The 22,096-nt window shown below is 42.5% G+C and overlaps 1 protein-coding gene across 2 annotated transcripts in view; it reads left to right on the forward strand.

Annotated features, from left to right (window-relative positions):
* Hdac9 (histone deacetylase 9) overlaps positions 1–22,096 on the forward strand; it is a 474,463-nt gene that overhangs the window by 140,131 nt on the left and 312,236 nt on the right. The window contains exons 7-9 of one of the 2 annotated variants that reach the window (XM_057782117.1): positions 5,735–5,866; positions 10,720–10,829; positions 20,381–20,503. In XM_057782117.1, coding sequence (XP_057638100.1) covers positions 5,735–5,866; positions 10,720–10,829; positions 20,381–20,503 — 365 coding nt within the window. The remainder of the gene's footprint in view (positions 1–5,734; positions 5,867–10,719; positions 10,830–20,380; positions 20,504–22,096) is intronic. The other variant, XM_057782116.1, reaches the window with a different exon arrangement.

Below are 22,096 nucleotides of genomic sequence, written 5' to 3' on the forward strand. Positions count from 1 at the left end.
GTACTCGCCTCTGACCACAAGCATGGCTAGTTATGGGAAGTCAGACTTCCCCTGAATGATTTTTAAAAAAAATTTCATATGAATTTCATATCTTAAATGGTTATCATTGGAAATAAACTCTGATTCATAACATTAAAGATTTATATTACCCAAGCCAGAGAGTTGCAAGTGGCGGCTCTTACTGCATAACCCTGAATACTGTTTTCAAAGATCCATAATGATTGTCTAATTTTGGGGGAAGGTTTCAAGACAGGGTTTCTTTGTGTAGCCTTGGCTCTCCTGGCCCTCACTCTGTAGAGCAGGCGGGCCTTAGAGTCTTAGAGATCCACCTCCCTCTGCCTCCTGAGTGTTGGGATTAAAGGTGTGTACCACCACCACCTGGCAGTACTTTTAACTAGGGTAACTTGCATAATTTTCCCAGTCAGGTCTCTCTATGTAGCCTTGGGTGGCTCTCAGGCTCTTTGTCCTCCTTCCTGTCTCTCCCTAGCAATGTGATTACAAGAACATACCACCATGCCTGCTGATGAGATGTCTCCTGATTCACTAGGTTAGAGAACATGCTGGGCCTCTCCAGTGTCTTTCACAGTGGTGGTGTATACTGTTGAGACATGTACAACACACAGGAGCATAGGTGAGAAGAACGACCTGGGCAGAAACTCCCCCAGGAAACATGATATCCACACAGGACACACGTGGAGTGCGGGATATATTATCCCCTTTCAGTGACAGAGTGCTGGAAGCATAAGTTCCTAACACCATCAAGAAAAGTCCAGAAGCGGGAGAAGTGATGCCCCTAAACTGACAGATGCCCAGCGTATCTGGAAGAATGCATCATGTCAAAGAAAGGATCTGAAGCTGGCACTGGACGCTGACTTTGGCCTGTGATCAGAAAGCTGACATTCCTGGCAGGTGCACTAACTCCTTGAATTTCCCAAACAAAGAGATTTAGTAATTTAGTGCTTCTTCTTGGTTAATAAGCATCCTAATTAATATTTTGAAGTGGTTTATTTAAGATATTCACAAAAGTAATGTTTTTAACTCAATCACTTTTTTTTCTTATTATCATTCCTAATGGAAATACTCTGCATCCTAGGATACATGTGATATTGAATATTTATGCCAAAATTGTTAGTGTAAAGAGCATTCATAAGCTAGGACTGAACGTTAATTGAGGACGGGAGAGATGGCACACCAGATGTGAATGCTGTCTTTTCCTTCAGAAAACTTAAACGCAAGTCCCAGCATCCTCATGGCAGTTCACATCACCTGAAATTCCAGTTCCAAGGGCCTGGTTCCTTCTTCTGACTTTTATGCGCCAGTCATTCACAGTGGTGCACAGATAAACATGCAGGCAAAACACCTATACATATAAAATAAAATAATATCTTAGTTTCTTAAAATTCAGCTGAGATAAAATGCACATAGTAGGTAATAATTCTCAATGGGCAGTGATATATTTAAGTAGAATTTATATTTTACAAAACAGGGAAAGAAAATATGTGGTCAGTTACTAATAAATTTACTTTAAATAATAGTGAAAGTCTAGAATTTCATTATTGCTTTTATTGTTTTTTTATTTAACTTATTTATGTATTTTAAATCCTGACCACATTTTAGTAGATAGTGTTGCGTGAAGCTCCAGAGTTAACCGGTTGTAGGCATGTATCCCTCTTCCTGTATTTTTATCTTCTTGGCTGTATTTTATATCAGGATAATTTCCTTACTCTTATAAGGGCCACAGGAGGCATTCAGAGAGACCCACTGTAATGAACAGTGTTGTTACTGGGCTTTCATAGGTGACCAGACAGTTGGCTGAGTTCATCTATCTCCCGTGATTACGGTTAGCACATGAAAGTTAGCCCTGGAGTTTGAGTCTGGTCTGCTTGTGTCAGAGGCCTGCACACGTCCACAGATTCCCTAGGGGTTGTGTGCCTATGTACTCTCGCAAATCATGGTTTTCCCTGGGTCATCCTTAAACACCTGTCACACACACACCCGTTTCCTAGTGTTGCCAAGCCTCAGCCTGGCAGCTGTGCCGGAATTTCTAGCTGTTAACCTATGGCTTCTAGGACTGAACTTTACTACTAAATTCCTGATTTTGATTCTTATATGCAGCCTCCCTGAGTATATTCTGCACCAAGAACAAGGATTTAAAACGCCTTTAAGTCATGAAACTCTGTTCAGTTGTGTGTGCTGACTGTACTCTAAAAGGAGCTAAGAAAAAGACTGTACTGTAGGCCCATTCTGCAGAGCTCTTTTGTTTCCCGCCCAGGACTTTGAACATCACTTGTGGTGCAAAGTTTCCTCTTTGAGCATTCACGCTAGCCTGTTCAGTTTGCTCGCTGAGATGTAGAGGACAGATGTGGATTAAGCTGAAAGGTGATTAGCGCAGCTAGCCATGCCGGGTAGCCATCAGCTACGTCCATAGGGAAGTAGATCTCCAAAATTAGTCATCTCCGCTGACCTTGGAGGATTAGCATGGAAATCCTCAGCCTTTAGGGAGCTCAGAGCGTTAAAAGTGAAAGTACCTCTAAGGGGAAAGTAGCGGGTCATCAATCCTCCGGTCTACCCGTTGTACCAGTTTTGGACAGAGTGTGTAGACTTCTGTGGAGACTTGCCTGGCGCTGTCTGCCACTACATTTGCATGCTTAACCCTGAGATCCTCTCCCTGGTGACAAACTACTGAGAACCAGACAGAAGCTTTTGCTAGGACCACGGAATAGGCCTTTCCTTGTGAAGATTGTGTTACAGTTTTTTCAAAAATAAGTTTATGTTGCAGTTTCTAGTGTATCCATGATTTCTAGTTTTTGGAAACTCAGGTATTTACTAGATTTACAAAGGTACACACACATATATATGTATATATATATGGTGTCAAATCTCCTTTTGAAACTTGATAATTGTGTCCATCTATACATCTTCTCCAACCAAAAGAAGAAGTTGGCTACGTTTGCTTTCTTTATAAATATCAGTGGTATTTGTACAATTACCCTTGTGTGAAATCTGAGGTATCTAACCTAGCAGAACAGACAGTGGAATCCTGAAACCAGAGGCTCAGGAGGACAGAGGAGGATGAGGCCACAGATCCAAACCACAGCACGGTAGGGGCATCTGTGGGCGTTCCTCTACTTAGAGAGTGACTGTAATTAATAGTGTTGTGTTGTAGGATTCTAAATAACTAGCAGAGAGGGTTTGGAATGTTCACACCAATGAAACCATGTGCTTGAGATGAGGGATGACTGAATCTTTCTGAATTAATGAATATGTAACATGTAAAGGTCCAAAATCATCATACTCTTCTCTGTAAGTGCAGATATAATCTGTCAATAAAAAAACCTTAGAAATGTTGGTAGCATTAGAATATTTAAGGAACAGTTTTCAAAAATAAATTTTCAAGGGCTCCCTCTAACACTCGTCAACTTTTGGCCATCTCTCTTTTCTTGCCCAACTTTTCCACACCCTCTCTGATTGTCTCCCACAGTCCTTACCATCCCCTTTACTCACCCCATAGTGGTGCGGTTACTGACAGCCACCACTTACTAATGGCCCCCGCTTGGAGCTTCTTACACTACTGACCGTTGGGCCAAGATGGTTCCTCATCATGAAGAGAACCCTGTGCATTGTGAGATGACTGGACGTACCCATGCCTTCTGACACTAGTGCTGGTATCATCTTCCATGCTGATGACCAACGATGACTCAAACATTGCCACACATCTTCGGAGGCATATCTTCTCTGGTTTAGAATCAATGTCTTATCTTATATGAGGTATTATTTCATTCAAATCTCTATTATTTGCAACTTATAAAGGAGTCTCTTGATCAGAGTTGAATTGTTGATGCCAAGAAAGTGATAAATAGAAGGGAGAAGGGTTGATGGAACTTATTATCATCAGCAGTATTGTTGATTGGCAATGCTGTTTACAAGGAAGGGATCAGGGTAAAGGATTGTGGAGATACCCAGAACATGGCAAGAGCAAGAAGCCATTCATTCACAGGGCTGAAGGAGAAGGGATGGCTGATTCTTAGCTCTAAAGTCATGAATCAGTGACAGTCAGGGAGGAAGGGAAGGTGAGATGGCCAGAGCTGAGACCACTGATAAGCATCTGTCCCCCTCCACAGCCTCATGAAGCAACAAGCCAGCGCTTTTGTTCCCTCTTGACAGCCAGTGTTTAATCCATTAGGTTTTGCCAAAAGTTGTGAATAAATAAATCTCATTGTTTTTCAGAGTACTTCCTAAGCAAAACAGAAAGGGTGCCAGTACAGTAATATTGAGGACTCACAGTCCCTCGTTTCTATAATGTCAATATTGTCAAGCACAATATAAATACATAACACAAAATGAAAGAGCTTGCTTTATTTTTATAACTGAGAAATGCAGTCATTCCCGGTTTAAGTTGACAGCTACAGGGAAGAGAACAAGAGAACAGAAAAGTATGGACACTTCATGTCTCACAGGGGTGTGGGGGTGCTCTGAATTCTACTGCTGCTATTCTTTTAGAGGAGAGATTTTCATTGATCAGAAAGTTCAGGAACATGGTGTCTCCTGTGGGCGATCACCAGCACTTTACGGAAGCCATTTTCTAATTGTTATGATGTTCCAGTGTAAGGAAAATAGAAGTGCCTAGCAAGGTTAGGATAGGGCAGGGTTTTGGGACACAGGCCTGGCTTCATTCCCATCACCCCTATAAGGCTGAGCAAGTCACCCACCCTCCGTAGTTTAACTTCCTCATCAGCACTACAACATTATAGATAAAGTATATGCCATACACATGTTTTAAGTATGTATGGGTTACTTAGTATTGATAAAGTACTTAGGGTCATATTGCAATATAGAGACTAATGTAAGATGTTAGTTATCATCAGAAACAGCCTTGTGATTATGTCACCACCTCCATCATCACAGGTAATGGACTTCGATTGCACAAAGATGGGTCCAATGCTTCCATTCTTCCGTCATAATTATTTAAAAGTATAATAAACGATAGTCATATAGATTCGTTATTTGGAATAATGTAGCCAAAGACATAGCAATGTGCATATGGGTAATGTGAGCTCGTGATTTTGAACATATACCCTAACTCCAAACTTTCAATTCCACTTTGGTCAGCTTCCTTTTTCCTGCCTGAGTACTGGGGGCAGGGAAAGGGTTACTCGCAGGGACTCTAGTTCACTAGTTCATCTTGTGTTATTGTGTCGAGTATGTTTTCCCAGAGTTTTAGGTTAGAAGCTACTGACAAGGAAATACCTCAGGAGTCAGCATCAGGCATAAATTATGCTCTGTGGAGGTGTCTTCTTATTGCCAGGGTCAGGTCAGAGTCTCCAACCTCACATTAAGTTACTGTTTTAGTGGTTATTGCATTTCAGGCTTGAGAGAATGAGGAGGCCAGCCAGAGACATCTAATAAATCTTATTCAGACCTACCCGTAATTAGTGATTAAACCTCCCATTAACAATCACGGTTGTGCTAGATAAAAGTTGAGTAGAAGAGTAATTTTTCTTCCATTTCACATTCATGTTGAGAAGTGTGAAACTTACTTTGTAAAGTGATTACTATATTTGTCTGTTTGATGAATTCAGAGTCAACACCTTATATATGTGGTTGGGTTTTTTAATTTGAGAAGAATGGACCAGGAGAAGATAGTCTTTCTTATTTTTTTTTTTAAGTTTAGACACGGGAGCAACTGGCTCTTTATTTTTTAATTTTTATATATTTTCTTTGTCTCAATTCCCAGCCTCAGAGCCCAACTTGAAGGTGCGGTCCAGGTTAAAACAGAAAGTGGCAGAGAGGAGAAGCAGCCCCTTACTCAGGCGGAAGGATGGAAATGTTGTCACTTCATTCAAGAAGAGAGTGTTTGAGGTGACAGGTAATTGAGGGCCGGGCAGTCACACTAACACTTGCGGGGCATAGCACTCTTCTAAGTTTAGAATAAATATGCCTGTTCATTAATAAAACTTATTGTGAAAAGTGTGTCTTGAAAGGCAGTTTCTTTGAAAGCTCACCAGCAATTCAGTCAAACTTGCTATGCGTTCACCAGTGGCATAGTGCAGGAAATTAAATTAAAGGGGGAGAAACCACCTCCGTGTCAGTCAAAGCACAGCTACGCACACCAGCGCTTGCCCTGTGCTTTTTAGAAAGGGGAAATCCACTGGGGAAACGCCCGCCAGTAGACAACAGCTTTTAATGAAATCCGACCAGAAATGTGCAGAGGGAGGTTCAAGAGGAGCTTGTACCTCCCCTACTCAGACATGAAGGTAGGAAATACATCTGGGAAAATTAAACTATGTGGAACACCAAAACCTTGACTTTTCAACAAATTTACAGAACTCATAAATGACTTTATGTGTTTACTGGTGACTTGGGACTCATGGCAGGAGGGGGAAATGCTGCCTTTTATGGAGGGGAAAAGATTGTCATTTTCACTGGTCTCAAATGCAAAAGTTCATATTTTTTTAACTGCCTGGTTAGAAGTGGGGTGAACACGTTAGGAAATTCAGCCTGATGTCTTACAAACCCCCTCGCCCCGTTGTACCTGTTTTGAAATTAGAGAAGTCCCTAAGACTATAAGAACCAAAAAGGCCAACCACAGTGATGCAGGCTGCTGCTTCCTAAGACACGGGACCCTGAAGGGCTACACAAGATAAGACCAACTGATGTTTTCTGGGGGCTCAGAGCAGTGCTGTGTGCCTGGGTGGAGTGCAGGGAAAGAGAGGGAAAGAGGTCTGGGTGGAACTCCGTCCTCTTTCCTGAGAAGCCTGTGACTATAGCAGTGCAGCCAGATGGTGCTGGCGTTCTCAGATCAGACCTCACCCTTCGTGTGTTTTTTAAAACTGTGACATTTTATTTCAGTTTGTAAAACACACTTCGGTCTTCTCTCTATTCACAGTAGATTGGTACTGTTATGTAAAAACAGTATTAGCGGTTATATTTTGAAAATTTTTTCCTTCGGGGAGATGAGAAATTTGGAAGAAATGAACAGTAACTTATTTTTAATGTCTATATAATCACAAGTTTATAATAATTAAATTCTAAGTTTTAAATTATATATTTTTCCCATAATTTTATGGGATAAAAATTAGGAAGCATTCCTTTTCATCCCGTGAAAGAGGTGAAATGTCCCTGCCTTGTGTGGTTGCTGCTTTCTTACATTTCCAGCCTGTGAGCTGGTCCCAGCAGATCCTCTGGTGAACTTTTTGTTTGTTACTTCTTATTCTAAATGAGTATTTCCCACTGCATTTGGAAGACCTGAACTTCAGCACACGGGTGTCTGCCCTGTCCCCTTCCCGTTTCTCAGTGGACTTCCGTCTAATTTGGACTTGGCGGTAGTAAATGTTCTGAGTGCCCAGCTGGAGGCTGCCACAGAGCCGTAGTTCTTACACTGGCATTTCTGCTACTCTCTTCTCTACCTTTTTTTCTTTGAAGCGACTGCTCCTTTTTTCTTTTTCTCCTCTTCATCAGTAATATGTAAGAGCAAATTGCCACTTCACGCATTTTCAAATTCAAGTTTTTTTCTGCCTCTCTTCCTCCAGGAAGTTGTCTTCTTTGAAAATGCTGTGCCCTGGCTCAGTCCGGTGCCTGCTGTGGTCTTTCCTCTCCTCTGGTGCTCCATGTTCACCACATAGTTATTATTCCCCCAGTGCAGGTCCAAGGTCATTCCTTCTCCTGGTTCCCCCAGTTTGTCCATAAAAGCATCCACTGCTTGTTCTCAGTTCCCCACCAGTTTGTGGGGTGGCGTCCTGTTACTGTGGTTGACATGCTGCAAGCACAGGGGTCTCTAGACAACAGAACACCTTTGTTCCGATAGCACACTAAGTAAGATCATTTAAGATGGTAAAGACAGAAGAATGTTTAAGAATGTAGTGTTTTAATGGAATATTGGTGAGAAGTCATAGCCAGCCTAGTAATGTCAGAGTCAGGAAAAGAAGTGTCTGTAAGAATCTTTAAGTGCATTAAAAAATAAAATTAAAAAAGCCATGTGTCTATAGGAATGCATGCCTGTTGTATTACTACACTATACGTAGTAATGCATGTCTGTTGCATTACTAGATTACACGTAGTATTGCGTGTCTGTTGCATTAGTACACTACACGTAGTAATGTGTGTCTGTTGTATTACTACACTATACGTAGTAATGCGTGTCTGTTGCATTACTAGATTACACGTAGTATTGCGTGTCTGTTGCATTAGTACACTACATGTAGTAATGCGTGTCTGTTGCATTACTACACTACACGTACTAATGTGTGTCTGTTGCATTACTACATTACATTTATAATGCAAGCACTAGGGTGACAGAGAGAGGAGGTCAAGAGTTTGAGCCCTTCCGGATTGGATGGTGTGACCCTGTTTCAAAAAAAAATATACAGAGAGAAAGAAGATACATTTTACAAGGCAGTGTTGGAAACATCCAGATTAATCACAATGTTATCAAAATATATGGACAGAAAGGCATTGAGCATACGGGACGGAACATTTTGTGGTACCAATAATTTGCTCAAATGCCATAATAAACCAATGTCAGGGCCAGAATTCATTCACCAATCCCCCGTCCTTCTAATCGCACCATGCTTTAGAGTAAGGCAACATTCAGAGCAGAGAGTTGACAGCTAAAAGTTACTTTAATGGAGGTCAAGAAAATCCTGTTTGGAACTTGTGGGCCCCTGATCAATGGGGGCAGACAGCACATAACTAAATTTCCAGGCAGGATTAGTGAGGCCAGTGAGTGAGGTCGGCAGTAGACATGGAGTGTGCAAAGCACATGTGGGAAATGTGTGTTTGTGCGGAGATGAGAGCAGAAAGGGCAAGTGTGAGAAAAATTTAAAGAAAATCTTTAGAGATTACTCTGGTGACTCTGAACAGTAAGAGTTTATGCCACAGTTTAAGAAAAGGTAATCAATAATTAGACTGGCATGGCAGTCGTCAGACATGTATGAGATTCGGTGAAGAGGGGGATGAAAGGCTGGTGGCTCGGGAGAACGAATAAGGATGACTCTGAGGATGGGGTAACATGCAAGCACAGCAGGAAACACTGCATATTAAAGTATGATGTGATCTCTACACATGTATTTGAGGATTAAACATACCCAAAATTCTGGCCTGGAGAGATGGCTCGGTGGTTATAAGAGGACTTGCTGCTCTTCTCGAGGACTCCAGATTTTTCTCACCATTTGGTGCAGCTTACAACTGCCTGTAATGCCAGCTTGGTGGAGGGGGACTGACTCCTTCTTCTGGCCTCTCTAGGGACTTACACACACACACAAAGTAAAAATAAAATAAATTGTTGCAAAATCCAACATTTCAAAGGAAGTCAGACTAGATTTTTTGAGCGTTACACAAGAAATACTACATCCGTGAAAGCAGTGTGCCCGAAGATAGGATTGAGCATCAGAGCAGACACAGAATCAGTACGGTTGCAAACTTAGTGCACGTCTGTGTGCAGAGACTGATGGGAGGAAAAGGAGTCCTGAGCACAGAGGAAGGCGTGCGCGTCTGGGACTGCTTCGTTAAAGCAGGAAACTTTGGTGCTGTTTGAAAGAAAGGGTGCAGTTGTCTGAGTAAACCATGGATCTTCTCAGGGACCACTACCTTCTGTCAGATGAGGGAACAGTCCCAGGAGTAGGGACCATCTCAGTCGAGAAGGGCATGGGGATTTTGAGGAACCGATGGAAGCAGTAAAAGGGTAGGGTAGGATTATGGGTAAAAATAAATGTGCTGTCACTGGGAGAGGGAAAGGAATGAAAACCACGGGTTTGAAGAGTTTAAGAAGAGTTCCAGCAGCAGAGTGTAGTCACGGCTGGAAGGAAAATGTGCGGGTGGGAATGAGGTCCCATCTCTCAGTCCCTGAGGAGTGAGAGACCACGCCATTGAACAGAGCAGGGTTAGCACGGTGTGGATGCGGCGCTTAGAAAACACCAAAAGTGATTGCAGAGCGTGGCAAGGATAATTTTCCATGTTCAATACAATAATTTGGGCAGCTCGATTTTTAGGAATTGGAATTTTCAGTTTTTAATTAGATGTTTTTAAAACACATTAGTTTCTTTACATGTTGGGATCCATATGAATTTTTTTATCTGAAGATTATCAAGTAGTCTATATTGTTTTCAAATTTTTGAGAAATTTCTTATTCATTGATATTTAAATATGTACACTACTAAATTGGCAACATTTCATCTTCCAGAAATTAAATGGGGGTAAAATTAAAGTCACCTGACATTTTATAAGGTCATCAATGAAATGTATAAACTTTTAGTTTCTATTTATTTTTTCCTCAAACAATTGGACTGACATGTACTATAATATGATATGCTCTTAGTGTATCAAGTAAAGATCAGTATAGAGTTCAGCATCAGGACCACTTACCCTGGATTCCTCCGATGTGTTGGCAGCTTGCTTTCACGCCATGTGCAGATGAACTATCTCTATCACTGTATGCTGATTGCATGAAAGCAAAGGAAAGACTGTGCCTTTCTTGTTTCCCCTTTTCTGCGAAGGCTTCTGTGACCTTTAATGGCTCTGTACCTTTGATGGTACGTATAGTACTTCTGACAGTTCAAAACAAAGTGGGGAGATAGGAGACTTTAGAAACAGTGCAAACGTCCTTGCTTCTTATGTGTAACGCCTGTCATTCACACACCCTGTCTGGCACTACGTATTATAGCCAGCGGAGCTGATCTTTGTGTGTTGTTCACGAATGCATGTGTGTTTCCCCATGTTTTTCAGAATCCTCAGTCAGTAGCAGCTCTCCAGGGTCTGGCCCCAGTTCACCAAACAATGGGCCCGCCGGAAATGTCCCCGAAAATGAGGCTTCAGTTATGCCTCCCACGCCTGAGGTAAGGTCCCTCTCCTTCTACTTCTGGAAACTGGTTCTGTGGTAAAGAGTTTTAGTTGTCCAGGCCCCCTCACTTTCAAACAATGCAGATTTATAAACAGAGCCTAAGTATTCCCCGCTATAAAGAAAGATTAGCTGTCTTTCTTACTATGCCCCATATCGATAATAGTTTATATGTGGGTTTGAATAAACTTGATTATATTTAGAGTTGTTTTGATAACATCCATGTTGGAGAAACACTGCCATGCAAGCCAACATTCCTACTTTCCTAGCTAAGCTGCTTCTGTATTGCCCAATGATACACAGATTTGTCATCCTGCCTGGGTGTTTGTTTTTCTAGTAGGACTACACCCATAAAAATCCAACAAAGTCCATGGAAGCCTCTCACACTAACTGCTAACAGGGTAGGTTTTAGTCATTTGACCTGGAGTATAATAGAAAACAATTGATGTCTGTATTATGATTGAGGGAGCTAGAGCTGCACCAAGCAATCACTTTTTAGTATTTACTACGTGATTGTATTTTGCATATACCCTTTATTCACGAATAAAAATGGGAACTTCATTATCGAAAGTGACTTAGTATAGAAGATTGTTTTAAAATATTATCATTTGTTATAGTCAGTGACACACGACACTAAGAAGAAAGTGGCTGTCATGAAGAGTTACAGTGCTTGCTTTATTAGGTGCTGACGTAGCAGTGTGAATAGCCGTGTTAATGGAACTACTTTGAACAGACTGATCAGAGACTGAAGCCCTATTTTTTTCTTCTATGTGTCATACTGCCTTCTTCCTATCCAAACTCTGTACAAAAAGAGTTGCTGTGATTTGCTCTTGAGTGAGACTGTTACTTGCCTCTCCTCTTGTAGTTTATAGTCTTGGTACTTTGAGACTAAGAGACAGTCATCAAATCTGTCATTCATTGGGTTCTATCTGTAGTGTTCCTGCCATTGAATTATCCACACTGTACCAAAACGCTTCTGCCTGCAAGGGAATCGCTGTACTGTCTCCTGACGGAACCCAGTGATTTTAAACAATCGTCCTCACTGACAGAAATGTCCTCCAGTCTAGAGTTCCATATAGTCACATGCACACACAAACACACTGTCACAAACGTAGACTACTAGTCTTTTTGAAATCATTAGGTGGAAATGGAGGTTGTCTCTGAAAATCCCTTTTGCTTTAAAAGATTCAAGGTCTTCACATTGACCTTTGGTTTCTCATAAACTCAAAATGCTCAGGAGAGAAGAACAGGCCGAGTGCTGGGCGAGGAGAACGCGCTAAGTAAGACGCTCACAGCATCATGCTGGGATCCCAAGTGTCTAAACTCACCTCACCCCGACAGTGGCAGACTCCCTGCCTGAGGAGTGTCGCTGTGAGTGAGTCTGTGTGGTGTCACCCCAGAAGTCACAGCCTGGCCCTTCATCCCTTGATCACTTTCAGAGCCCCCAGGTGCCTGACAGAGCAGATGTGACTCCTCCTCAGATAGGACAGCTTCTCCTAAGACTGCTATTTGCGCGAGAGCATGAGTAGAAAAGATGAAGACCTCCCTTATGAGCGCCACAGCTACTGGAAGGCCAACCAACCTCCATCCAGACCTATGTGCTAATCTCTAAGGCATCCATAGGTTTCCTGCTTCTCTCTGTCTAGTCACTCTCTACATATTTTGCATTTTACTCTCCAGCAATGATGTGAGCTAGAATATTCTGTGAGTACTTGCGGCCCCACATGTAAACAGGACTTTCAGGTGTCGAGACTGCATCCTCATGTCGAGGGACTTTTCTATGACCCCTTAATTATTTACAAGAATAGAATAATTTCATCCAAATAGTAAGTAAATAAGCGTTATATTTCCACTTTCATTTGAACGACGCTCTTCTCAGGAACCACACAAACGTGTTGGGGTTAGGTTACGATCGCTCCTGGGACTGTCTGTACTCTTGAGAAATGAGAGCCTGTGGCTGGACATTCATCCGTGCAGGTAATGCGCGGAGCAGCGATGTAGGTGCCGTGGCTTTGGCTCTTTAGCGCATGCTCACATTTTATTAGATGCAGAAAGAATTACAGTATTTGTCCGAGCCTGTTTAGTGAAGGGGTGCAGAGGCATGAGGACAAGCCTGTGGGATTTGATTACGTTCAGAGGGAGGACAAAGTGTGGTTTGAGAAATGCTGGGGAAGACATTCTTAGCTTTTCATTATAAACACATCCATTCACTTCTCTGTTAAAGTGGAATGAAAACCAGGAAGAAACATTACTGGAACCAAATGGAAAAATGGAAGGATTTTTCTCTTCTGGCTAATTGGGACCTACTAAACTGTCTAGATTGTTTAACCCTAATTTCATCCATGTATCTATATGTGTGTGTGTGCACAGAGACAGAGAGAATGAAGATTATAAATTAAGGCATTTTATTTATTTCAATCCGTTTTGTATTCCTCAGTCTTTTACTCTCACAGACTAGGTTTGGATATCCCAATTTTTCAGCTAACTGTTGAATGTATTCCACCACTGCAAATCTTTCCTCCCACCCACACCAAGCCAAAAAAGAAAATCACAACAGAAGGAAATGTGATTTAGTAGAGTTTAAAGGGTAGAGGGATTTCTCCAGGTCAGTGGCAGGACATTCACTTCCAGTGCTGGCAAGGCTAGTTCAAAAGCAAGCAGAGACTTACCTCATAATGAATTAATTGTGTGCCTGAACTGTGCTCCCAAAGGCCAGGTGGGCAGACCTTCATGCACTGATGGGCAGCCTTTCTGTGGCCCAGAAACAAAAATGCGACCCTGATGGCTAACATGTGTTTTTCTGTTGCATCACATTCATGGAGTTCTGTAGTGTAATTCATTCTGGGTAGGTGAGGAGGCAGCAGAACTTTACGCCGACTCTCAGCGAATTAACATTCTGGCTGTGGCCCGCTACCACCTAGAAAAACCAGACACAGGAAAGTGTGTCTTCGAACTAACTCCCTGTGTGATTTCCACAGCTACCCTCTAAGATTAATAATAGAATGTGATTTCAGAGCAACAGGAAGTTGGAAGGCAAAATTCTTCCCACAGTGAGATTCCAAGCCCCTCGGTTGTGTAATGCGTCATTTATAGACTATTCTGCTTTGATCGAATAACACAGGGGGGTAAAAGGAATATTTCAAGTTTACAGTCTGCCTGGGGTACAAAGTCACATTGTGAAAACCCGTCTGGATGGGAAAATGGAAAAAAGACAGAGTTGCGTGTGTCTCTTCGTGGTGCCATCCTTGCCTGGCACACAGAAGACCCTAGACCAACCCCAGTCACCAAGTTAAATAAATAAATAAATAAATAAATAAATAAATAAAGGCAGCCTGAGTGTGCATGGCTCTCTGTGCCATGGTTTGTAAGGAGAAAACAATGCTCCTAATTCCTTCAGACCACACATGAATGAATGGCATTCTATTTGCATCTGTGGCTTAGGACATTGGAAAAGGGACCCCCAAAGTTCTTGAATCTGTTTTGTTTTCTATCGTATAAGGTGCGAATCCCACCTTCATGAGATGAGGCAGAGGCAGGACTGGAGGGAGAATGGACTTGGGTTCGCAACGCAGGATGCCCCTGAGTGTAGTGGGTGAGGTGTCCGGATTCGGTCTGGAGGCTGGGCCTGGGCACTGCTACAAAACTAGCTGTTGGCCAAGTTGCCAAACTTGTGTTAACCCTCAGCTTCCCGGTGGGTGAAACGGTGGCAAGACTGGTTCCCGCCCCTTTGTGGAAAAGAGGTCGCACCTTGTGAAATCTGGAACAAGTTCATTTTTGCTATCAGTAGCGCTGACTCCTCATAGGGAAAACTCACTAAGTTGTGTGTCCTCAGGCCAGCAGCTCTCATACAAGAGCGCGTCTCATGCTCTAACCGCTCTGTTCCTTTTCTTTCCTCATATTCTCAGTCCCGGAATGCAGACTGTTGGAGCTACTCACTTTATTCCCCTGCAGACTTGGTTGGGCACTCAAACCTCAAGCATTTCTGTTTCCAGCTTCCATCAGAGATGTCTCTAGCCATCTAGCTGCTTGGATTGCTAATACTGTGGGCCTGTGGGTTCAAATATGCTTCCATGGGTATCAGCACCATGACGCTAGATCCGGTAGATTTATTTGATAGCTATCATAGCCGAAGCCAAGCTGCTGGCTTATTTCTAGTTTGACATTAATGGCCGTGTCTGATATTTTATTTTAAAAAAATTTTCCAGAAAAAGCAAATGATTTTTTTTTAAAAAAATAATTCTAATACTAAGGCTAAATGTTCTAAGATCCCCGGAGATGCTGTTTGTGTCGCTCCAGCCTCCCGTGATTCATCTGCCTGTTGTTTTGTAATAACTGTCATGGCGTTTGCTGCCTTATTTAAGTGGGTACCTCAGAGCGACGGTTCATATGGCAGCAATTAGAACTCGGCCCCCACTTGGAAAAGAAATTGTTATGACACAATAATCACATGAGCCAATATTACAAAGCAAGATCTTTCATAAAAATAGAAATGCAGAGTTAGAAAGCAAACTCCCAGGCCTCTTAGCAGTTCAGCTGCTCCTGCTGTTTCTCTGGAGGACCCAAGTTCCATTCCCAGCATCCATGTTGGGGGACACACAACACCTTGTAACCCCAGCTCCGGGAAATCTGACACCTTCTTCTGGTCCCCTCGTGTACCCATACTGATATGTGCATACATGCACACACATACTCATAAATAAAATTTAAATTCCAACCTCCAGTTTTCTCCAGTGGAGTGCCCCTTCATATATCAACTTCATCCCAAGGCAGGCCTCGTGCCCAGGCATAGTTGGCCAACACAACATAGACTCCATGTTTTCTTCGTGGGCTCTTTGTTGATTTTGTTTTGGTATCTCTTGTCTTGATTTATTTGTTTTGATTTTCATTTGCTTTGACTTTTTGTTACTTTATTGAGAGAAGAAAGAGAGAGAGAGAGAGGGAGAGGGAGAGGGAGAAGGGCATGATCTTAGGTGTGTAGGGACACGGAAGCAAACACGGAAAACTTGGGGAAGGTGAAGAATAGAGTATATGAAAAAATTTAATAAAAATTATTGCTATTATTTTCCTCAAAGTGTTATCTCACATTTTATGGAAATATGATCTTCAATGTAAAATGAAAACTTCAAACTTCGAGAGCTTTACTTCCTGGAAATAACTCTTTCTTTACCATGCAGAACTTCTCATATCATTTTTCTGAACAGAGCATAGAAAAGGGATACAATCTTGAAAAATATGGATAAAGCCATTCGCAAACATTAAGTCATTAAGGGCTTTTTAAAAATGTGGCTGTCTTGTTTTTAAACAGTCTACCACTTTAATTCAAAGTCAACTTACACAAGTATGTTTTCCTGTAACCCATCCTGATAGACATGGGTGCTACCTGACGAGATAGTCAGACCGTCTCTGTCTTGGGCTGAAAGATGTTTCCTAGGGAAGGTAGGTGGCTGCATCCACAGCCCACACATGGCAGAGCTCAGATGTGAAATGTTCACAATAAGCATTTTGTTTTACTCATCCAGGTCTGTATTTCTTTGTCTGGTTCTCTGGCTTATTATAGATAATTTTGAATATTCAGTAAAGTGAGCATTATGTGTTCATGTGTTCTGTGGGTTTATCAAGAGTAGGCAGGTATTATGTATCTGTTTTCAAGTCAAACGTACAAGTAGTAAAGGTATTTTATGTTTCCCACCCCCCTCCCCGTCATCTTCCCTCACTCCCTCCTTCCTTTCCTCTTCTTCCTCCCTTTCTATGTTTCTTGCCCACAGAGCAGTGGCGTTTCTGGGGTTTGCCCTGTGTTTTCTCTTACAAAGTGTGTCCTTATGGTTTGTGTCTTGTGGATTTTAGAGAACATGGGTGGCACAGTGTTGTGACCTCATCTCATGTCTTGCTTTATCGCTGACCACGTGGTTTAGATCCAGTAGTAGCTGCTGAATGCTTTTGATCACTGTAAAAGCCTGCGCTGCCTGCTGCTCGGGTTTCTCTACCCCGTCCTACTACTTGGCGAGACAGGCTAAGGAGTGTTGTCTCAGCCATCCTGACAGCCTTCATGGGAGATGTTCTGTAAGCTCCCTGTCCAGGAGAGGAGTCCCCGGTTCATGGTGTGTGTTGTAGTGATGGTTTATATTTCTAAATTGTTGGCGGAAGTGCTGTGCCTGTCGCTAAGTTCCCTCTGTTTAGAGCACCAACAGACTTGATTCCATTTCTTTAAGTCAATATTATCTTAGTGTCAATAGATGAGTCTCCTCTGAAGGGCATATTTTTCAGTCTATGTGTACTTTATGTATCTATAAGACCTTCTCCCAATTGACATTGTAGTGAGGAAAGAAGTTAAATACAATTTTGAAGAATATTACTAAAAGGTGGTTCCCCTCACTTCAGCCTCACAGTTCCTGGTGAATTACCAGTTACCCATGAAAGCCCGGGATTGCATTAACTTCATCCTTTGTGCCATTCGCGTGTTCTGACTCTACTGTGGTAGTGGTGGTGATAATGGACTGTTGATGCTGGTTCTCCTTTCTCTCCGTAACTGACTAGCCGCTGAGGACTTCTTTGCCTGCCCACAACTAACACCCGTACTCAACCTTGATGAGCTGATAGTCAAGGGCTTCATAAAGGTTATATGATAGCCTTACATTTAATGCTTCTAGTTCGTTTGTCTACAGTGTGGGTTTGCAATTGTGGAAAGGTTTTATGTTAAAGCCGCCTTTCCAGTGTTCTAAGTTGTAATATAGCACCAAGAATGGGCTTTTTGAAACCATCTTCTAGAAATGTTCTGTGTTTTACTTTGGATCTGTGCACGCTTATCACAATGCTGAGGTGGGGAGCATGCGCCACCCTGTGAGAGCACACAGTAGGTCAGTGCTGAGGTGGGGAGCACCACAGCTTATGAGAGCACACAGTAGGTCAGTGCTGAGGTGGGGAGCACCACAGCTTGTGAGAGCACACCGTAGGTCAGTGCTGAGGTGGGGAGCATCACAGCCTGTGAGAGCACACAGTAGGTCAGTGTTGAGGTGGGAGCAACACGGCCTGTGAGAGCACACAGTAGGTCAGTGCTGAGATGGGGAGCATGCACCAGCCTGTGATAGCACACAGTGGGTCAGTGATGAGGTGGGATCACCACAGCCTGTGAGAGCACACAGTAGGTCAGTGCTGAGGTGGGGAGCATCACAGCCTGTGAGAGCACACAGTAGGTCAGTGCTGAGGTAAGAGCACCACAGCCTGTGAGAGCACACAGTAGGTCAGTGCTGAGATGGGGAGCATGCACCAGCCTGTGATAGCACACAGTGGGTCAGTGCTGAGGTGGGATCACCACAGCCTGTGAGAGCACACAGTAGGTCAGTGCTGAGATGGGGAGCATGCACCAGCCTGTGATAGCACACAGTGGGTCAGTGATGAGGTGGGATCACCACAGCCTGTGAGAGCACACAGTAGGTCAGTGCTGAGATGGGGAGCATGCACCAGCCTGTGATAGCATACAGTGGGTCAGTGTTGAGGTGGGAGCAACACAGCCTGTGAGAGCACACAGTAGGTCAGTGCTGAGGTGGGGAGCACCACAGCCTGTGAAAGCACACAGTAGGTCAGTGCTGAGGTGGGGAGCACCACAGCCTGTGAAAGCACACAGTAGGTCAGTGCTGAGGTGGGGAGCACCACAGCTTGTGAGAGCACACAGTAGGTCAGTGCTGAGGTGGGGAGCATCACAGCCTGTGAGAGCACACAGTAGGTCAGTGCCAGGCCTGCCAGCTGTTCCCATCACCACATCTGGAAAGAAACCGGCTTCCACCCAACTGTGTTGTCTTCGTGTTATGGGGCGGGAGGGTTTACAGATGTCAGCCCACTTGTGGAGATACCTTCCTTTGTGTGGCCTGTGGATTCTCCTGCCAGAGATTCAGTCATGGGGCTACTGTGGTAAGCAGTCAACTTTGAAAGGCACTTCGTAATTGAAGTGGCTTTGTCTCCACATTTTTTCTCTTTTATGAATATAGATGAGTGGGCTGTTCCTTCATTTTGAAAGAGTATTAGCTGCCAGTGAGCTAATAAAACATTTTTACTTCTTTGCATCTTTTGTATTCTGTGCATATATTATATATTAAAACTGATTTCAAAGCCCATTTTATAAACAAAATAGTTGCTTGCTATTTTACTTTGAGCAAACACACAACTGTTACCAAAAACTACTAAAACAAAATTATAATCTCGTACATTATAATTTAAAAATCTTTCCCAATAATTTTCTTGCTTTGGAAGCTTGGGCATCTTTAATTTCACCATATACTCAATGGAGCATTAATAGTTTGACATAACACAATTCTCATGCATGAATAACTGACATGTTCTTTTAAGAAGAAACAGCCTGAGTTGGAGCTCCAGGCTGCAGTGGGAAAACCCCATGCTATGCTTCTGCTTGTATTATGTTAAGGCTGAGTCTCATCTCCAAACAGTCCTATGATTGAGATAACGTTCTGGAATAACATCCTGTGTTTTCCTGGTGCATCACTCTTCGGTGACATTCTGAGGCTGTGTTGTATTGGCACGTGATATTTCCCCTTGTTAATTGATATCCCAGGTTTGTCCCGGGGAAAATCTACAGCTCCTCCAAACATGCTTGACAAGTTATTATATTTACTTTAGTCAAAGCCCGTGCGTGCAATATCCCTCTTGGAGGTGGTCTATTATTGGAGTCCCATATGCTTTTTGTTTGGGAAGAAAGCAGCCACTGTGCCACACTGTTACATGGGGTATTCTTTTTCAGGATGTTGTACCCTTGGGAACCGTATCAGGCCAGAGTTCCCTGGTCTAATAAGACCTTTGGAACTCTTATTGTATAAAAGTCCTGGGAGGGGAGCAAGAGTTAAACAGAAAATGTAAGCTAAGCAGCCATTGTAAGCCACATGTGGGAACACACATCTCTTAGTGTTGGGTTAAAAAGGTATTTGTTGTAAAAAGTACTGAGACGCCAAAAGGTTGAGGGTATTTCATTATAAATGCATATTACTGTCAAGTAGAGATCCCGTAACATCTTCAATTTAGTTTTGAAAGTATATAATGTGAAATTACACCACCCATAGCTTATTGATAATTTTATACTAAAATGTGATTAATGCAGAAGCCTTCTGGTGTCACTTGCTCTCCTGTGGCTCTCTGAGAACAGCGGCATGAGACTGTGGTCAAAGCTGTGGCTGTTGTTGTACGGGAAGGGTTGTAAATGTGCATCAGTCACCAACTTTGATTCTGGTATTTTCCTGATACATGACAAACATGTTAATTATAGTCTGCAAAGCCAGATTTCCAAAAGAACTCTTCACAATGAAAATAGAAATTAATTCACCATATCTTATGGCTTTCACCATATTATGACTTTCTGATAAAAAAATTCATTTAAATTTTATACTAAAAATGCCTGAGTATTATATAGAAGTAAGCAGTAAGCACTGGAGTCTTTCTTCGCTATGGTAATGTAGAAACTGCATTATGGAATTTGAGCATTTACCAAGAAAACTTATGAATTTCTAATATTTTAAGAATCTCCTTTTTTCATTTTTTTTTCAACAGCAGCTGGCTCCGCAGCAACGCATTCTAATTCGCGAAGATTCCATGAACCTGATCAGCCTCTACGCCTCGCCCTCCCTGCCCAATATCACTCTGGGACTTCCAGCTGTGTCGTCCCCACTCAATGTGAGTGACGGTGCCCCCAGCCCGAGCCAGCCCAGTGACACTTTTTACATGAACTTACTATTTCTTGTGTATTTGGACTTGAGAACCTTGTTAGAAATAGCATCCCATACATGGCTTGTTATTTGCTGCTTTGTTTAAAGGCTCTCAGTTTAGTTTCAAATCACAGAACTGGTTCACGTGATCATTTACAAATTACTTGATTGGGTAATGATTTCTAACGTAACCATATGTAATCATCTTCACATGCAGCTTGTGTCTCCAGCATCCTTCCTGTGAAGGGGAGACTGCAGTCCACATTTACAGACCAGGAAGCCAAGGCTGGGGAGTTTAAAAGCTCAAGATCACAGACTCAGGGAGCGAGAGGCAGACCTCAGAGCTCAGTCTATGAATCCCGATAGCACTGTTTGTAGAATCCATCCCTGAGAGGCTTTGTTTGGGGAAGGCACTGGTTCCGCAGTGAAGGTTACAGATCTGGAAAAGGAGCGCCAACAACAGCATTTGTCATTCTCTGGAGACTTCAAGAGAATTATTTTGGTTAAAAATCTTGTCTACTGAAATAGGATCTTCAGGCGGAGTAATTCTCCGAGTATAACAGAGGAGTAAAATAATAATTTTATACATACTTTCTAAAATAATATGCATTTTATTTGTTAGCAAATATTTGTCATCCTCCCATGGGATAGTTCACCACAGATGTTAGGAAATTAAACTGTGCATACATAGACATCAGATGTTAGACATTGAAGGGGAAATCTGTCCCCACCCTTGCCACCAGGGTGGGCACTCACGGAGCCATGTCTTCTTAGTGCAGCATGTCAGAGTCACGTATGTCTTTGAGATAAGCATTTTATCAGAACTAGAAGTGTATTCCATGTGGAGTATTAATAGAACACAATATCTTCTATGACTATACACCATTTGTGAGTAGGCAGATTGAGAATGTGACCGCTATAATCCAAGGATTACAGAGAAAAGCATGAAAATCCTGAATCAGGTACATTCTTGAAGTTCCAAAGACTTGTAAACAGCTGGTTCTAATGGAAGGTAAAGTGGAAATGTAAACTAAAATTAAAATAAGACATGGAAATCTTTAATCATCACTTATAAAAATTATTTTTATTTCTCTGTCGTTTGTTTAATGTCCTGTAGCTACCAAGCCCCTCACTTCCCTGAGATGCCAAGCCCCACTTCCCTGAGATGCCAAGCCCCACACTTCCCTGAGATACCAAGCCCCACACTTCCCTGAGATGCCAAACTCCACACTTTCCTGAGATGCCAACAAGCACTTGGATGCCTCCATCCTCTATGTTCTCAGCCAGTGCCTCTTGCTAGCTCACACATGCACAACTTTTAATATGGTCCAAGAAATTCTTTCCCAGAGGACTCGTACTAAGGGCAGACTGTTTTAGGTTTCAATGGCAATGCCATTTGGTGCCATTGGATGAATAAGCCAGTGTGGTTTGGATTAGTTTTGTTTTTCTTTGCTTCTATTTTGGTGTGGATGAGGTCTTCACAATTAATTTCTCAATCGTATCAATCATAGCCTTTCCCCAGCAGAAGGATCTGAGTTCTCCCTCCCCCACTGCACAGTGG

Source organism: Chionomys nivalis, chromosome 10 (assembly GCF_950005125.1).
Source record: "Chionomys nivalis chromosome 10, mChiNiv1.1, whole genome shotgun sequence".
NCBI classification, from domain to species: Eukaryota; Metazoa; Chordata; class Mammalia; order Rodentia; family Cricetidae; genus Chionomys; species Chionomys nivalis.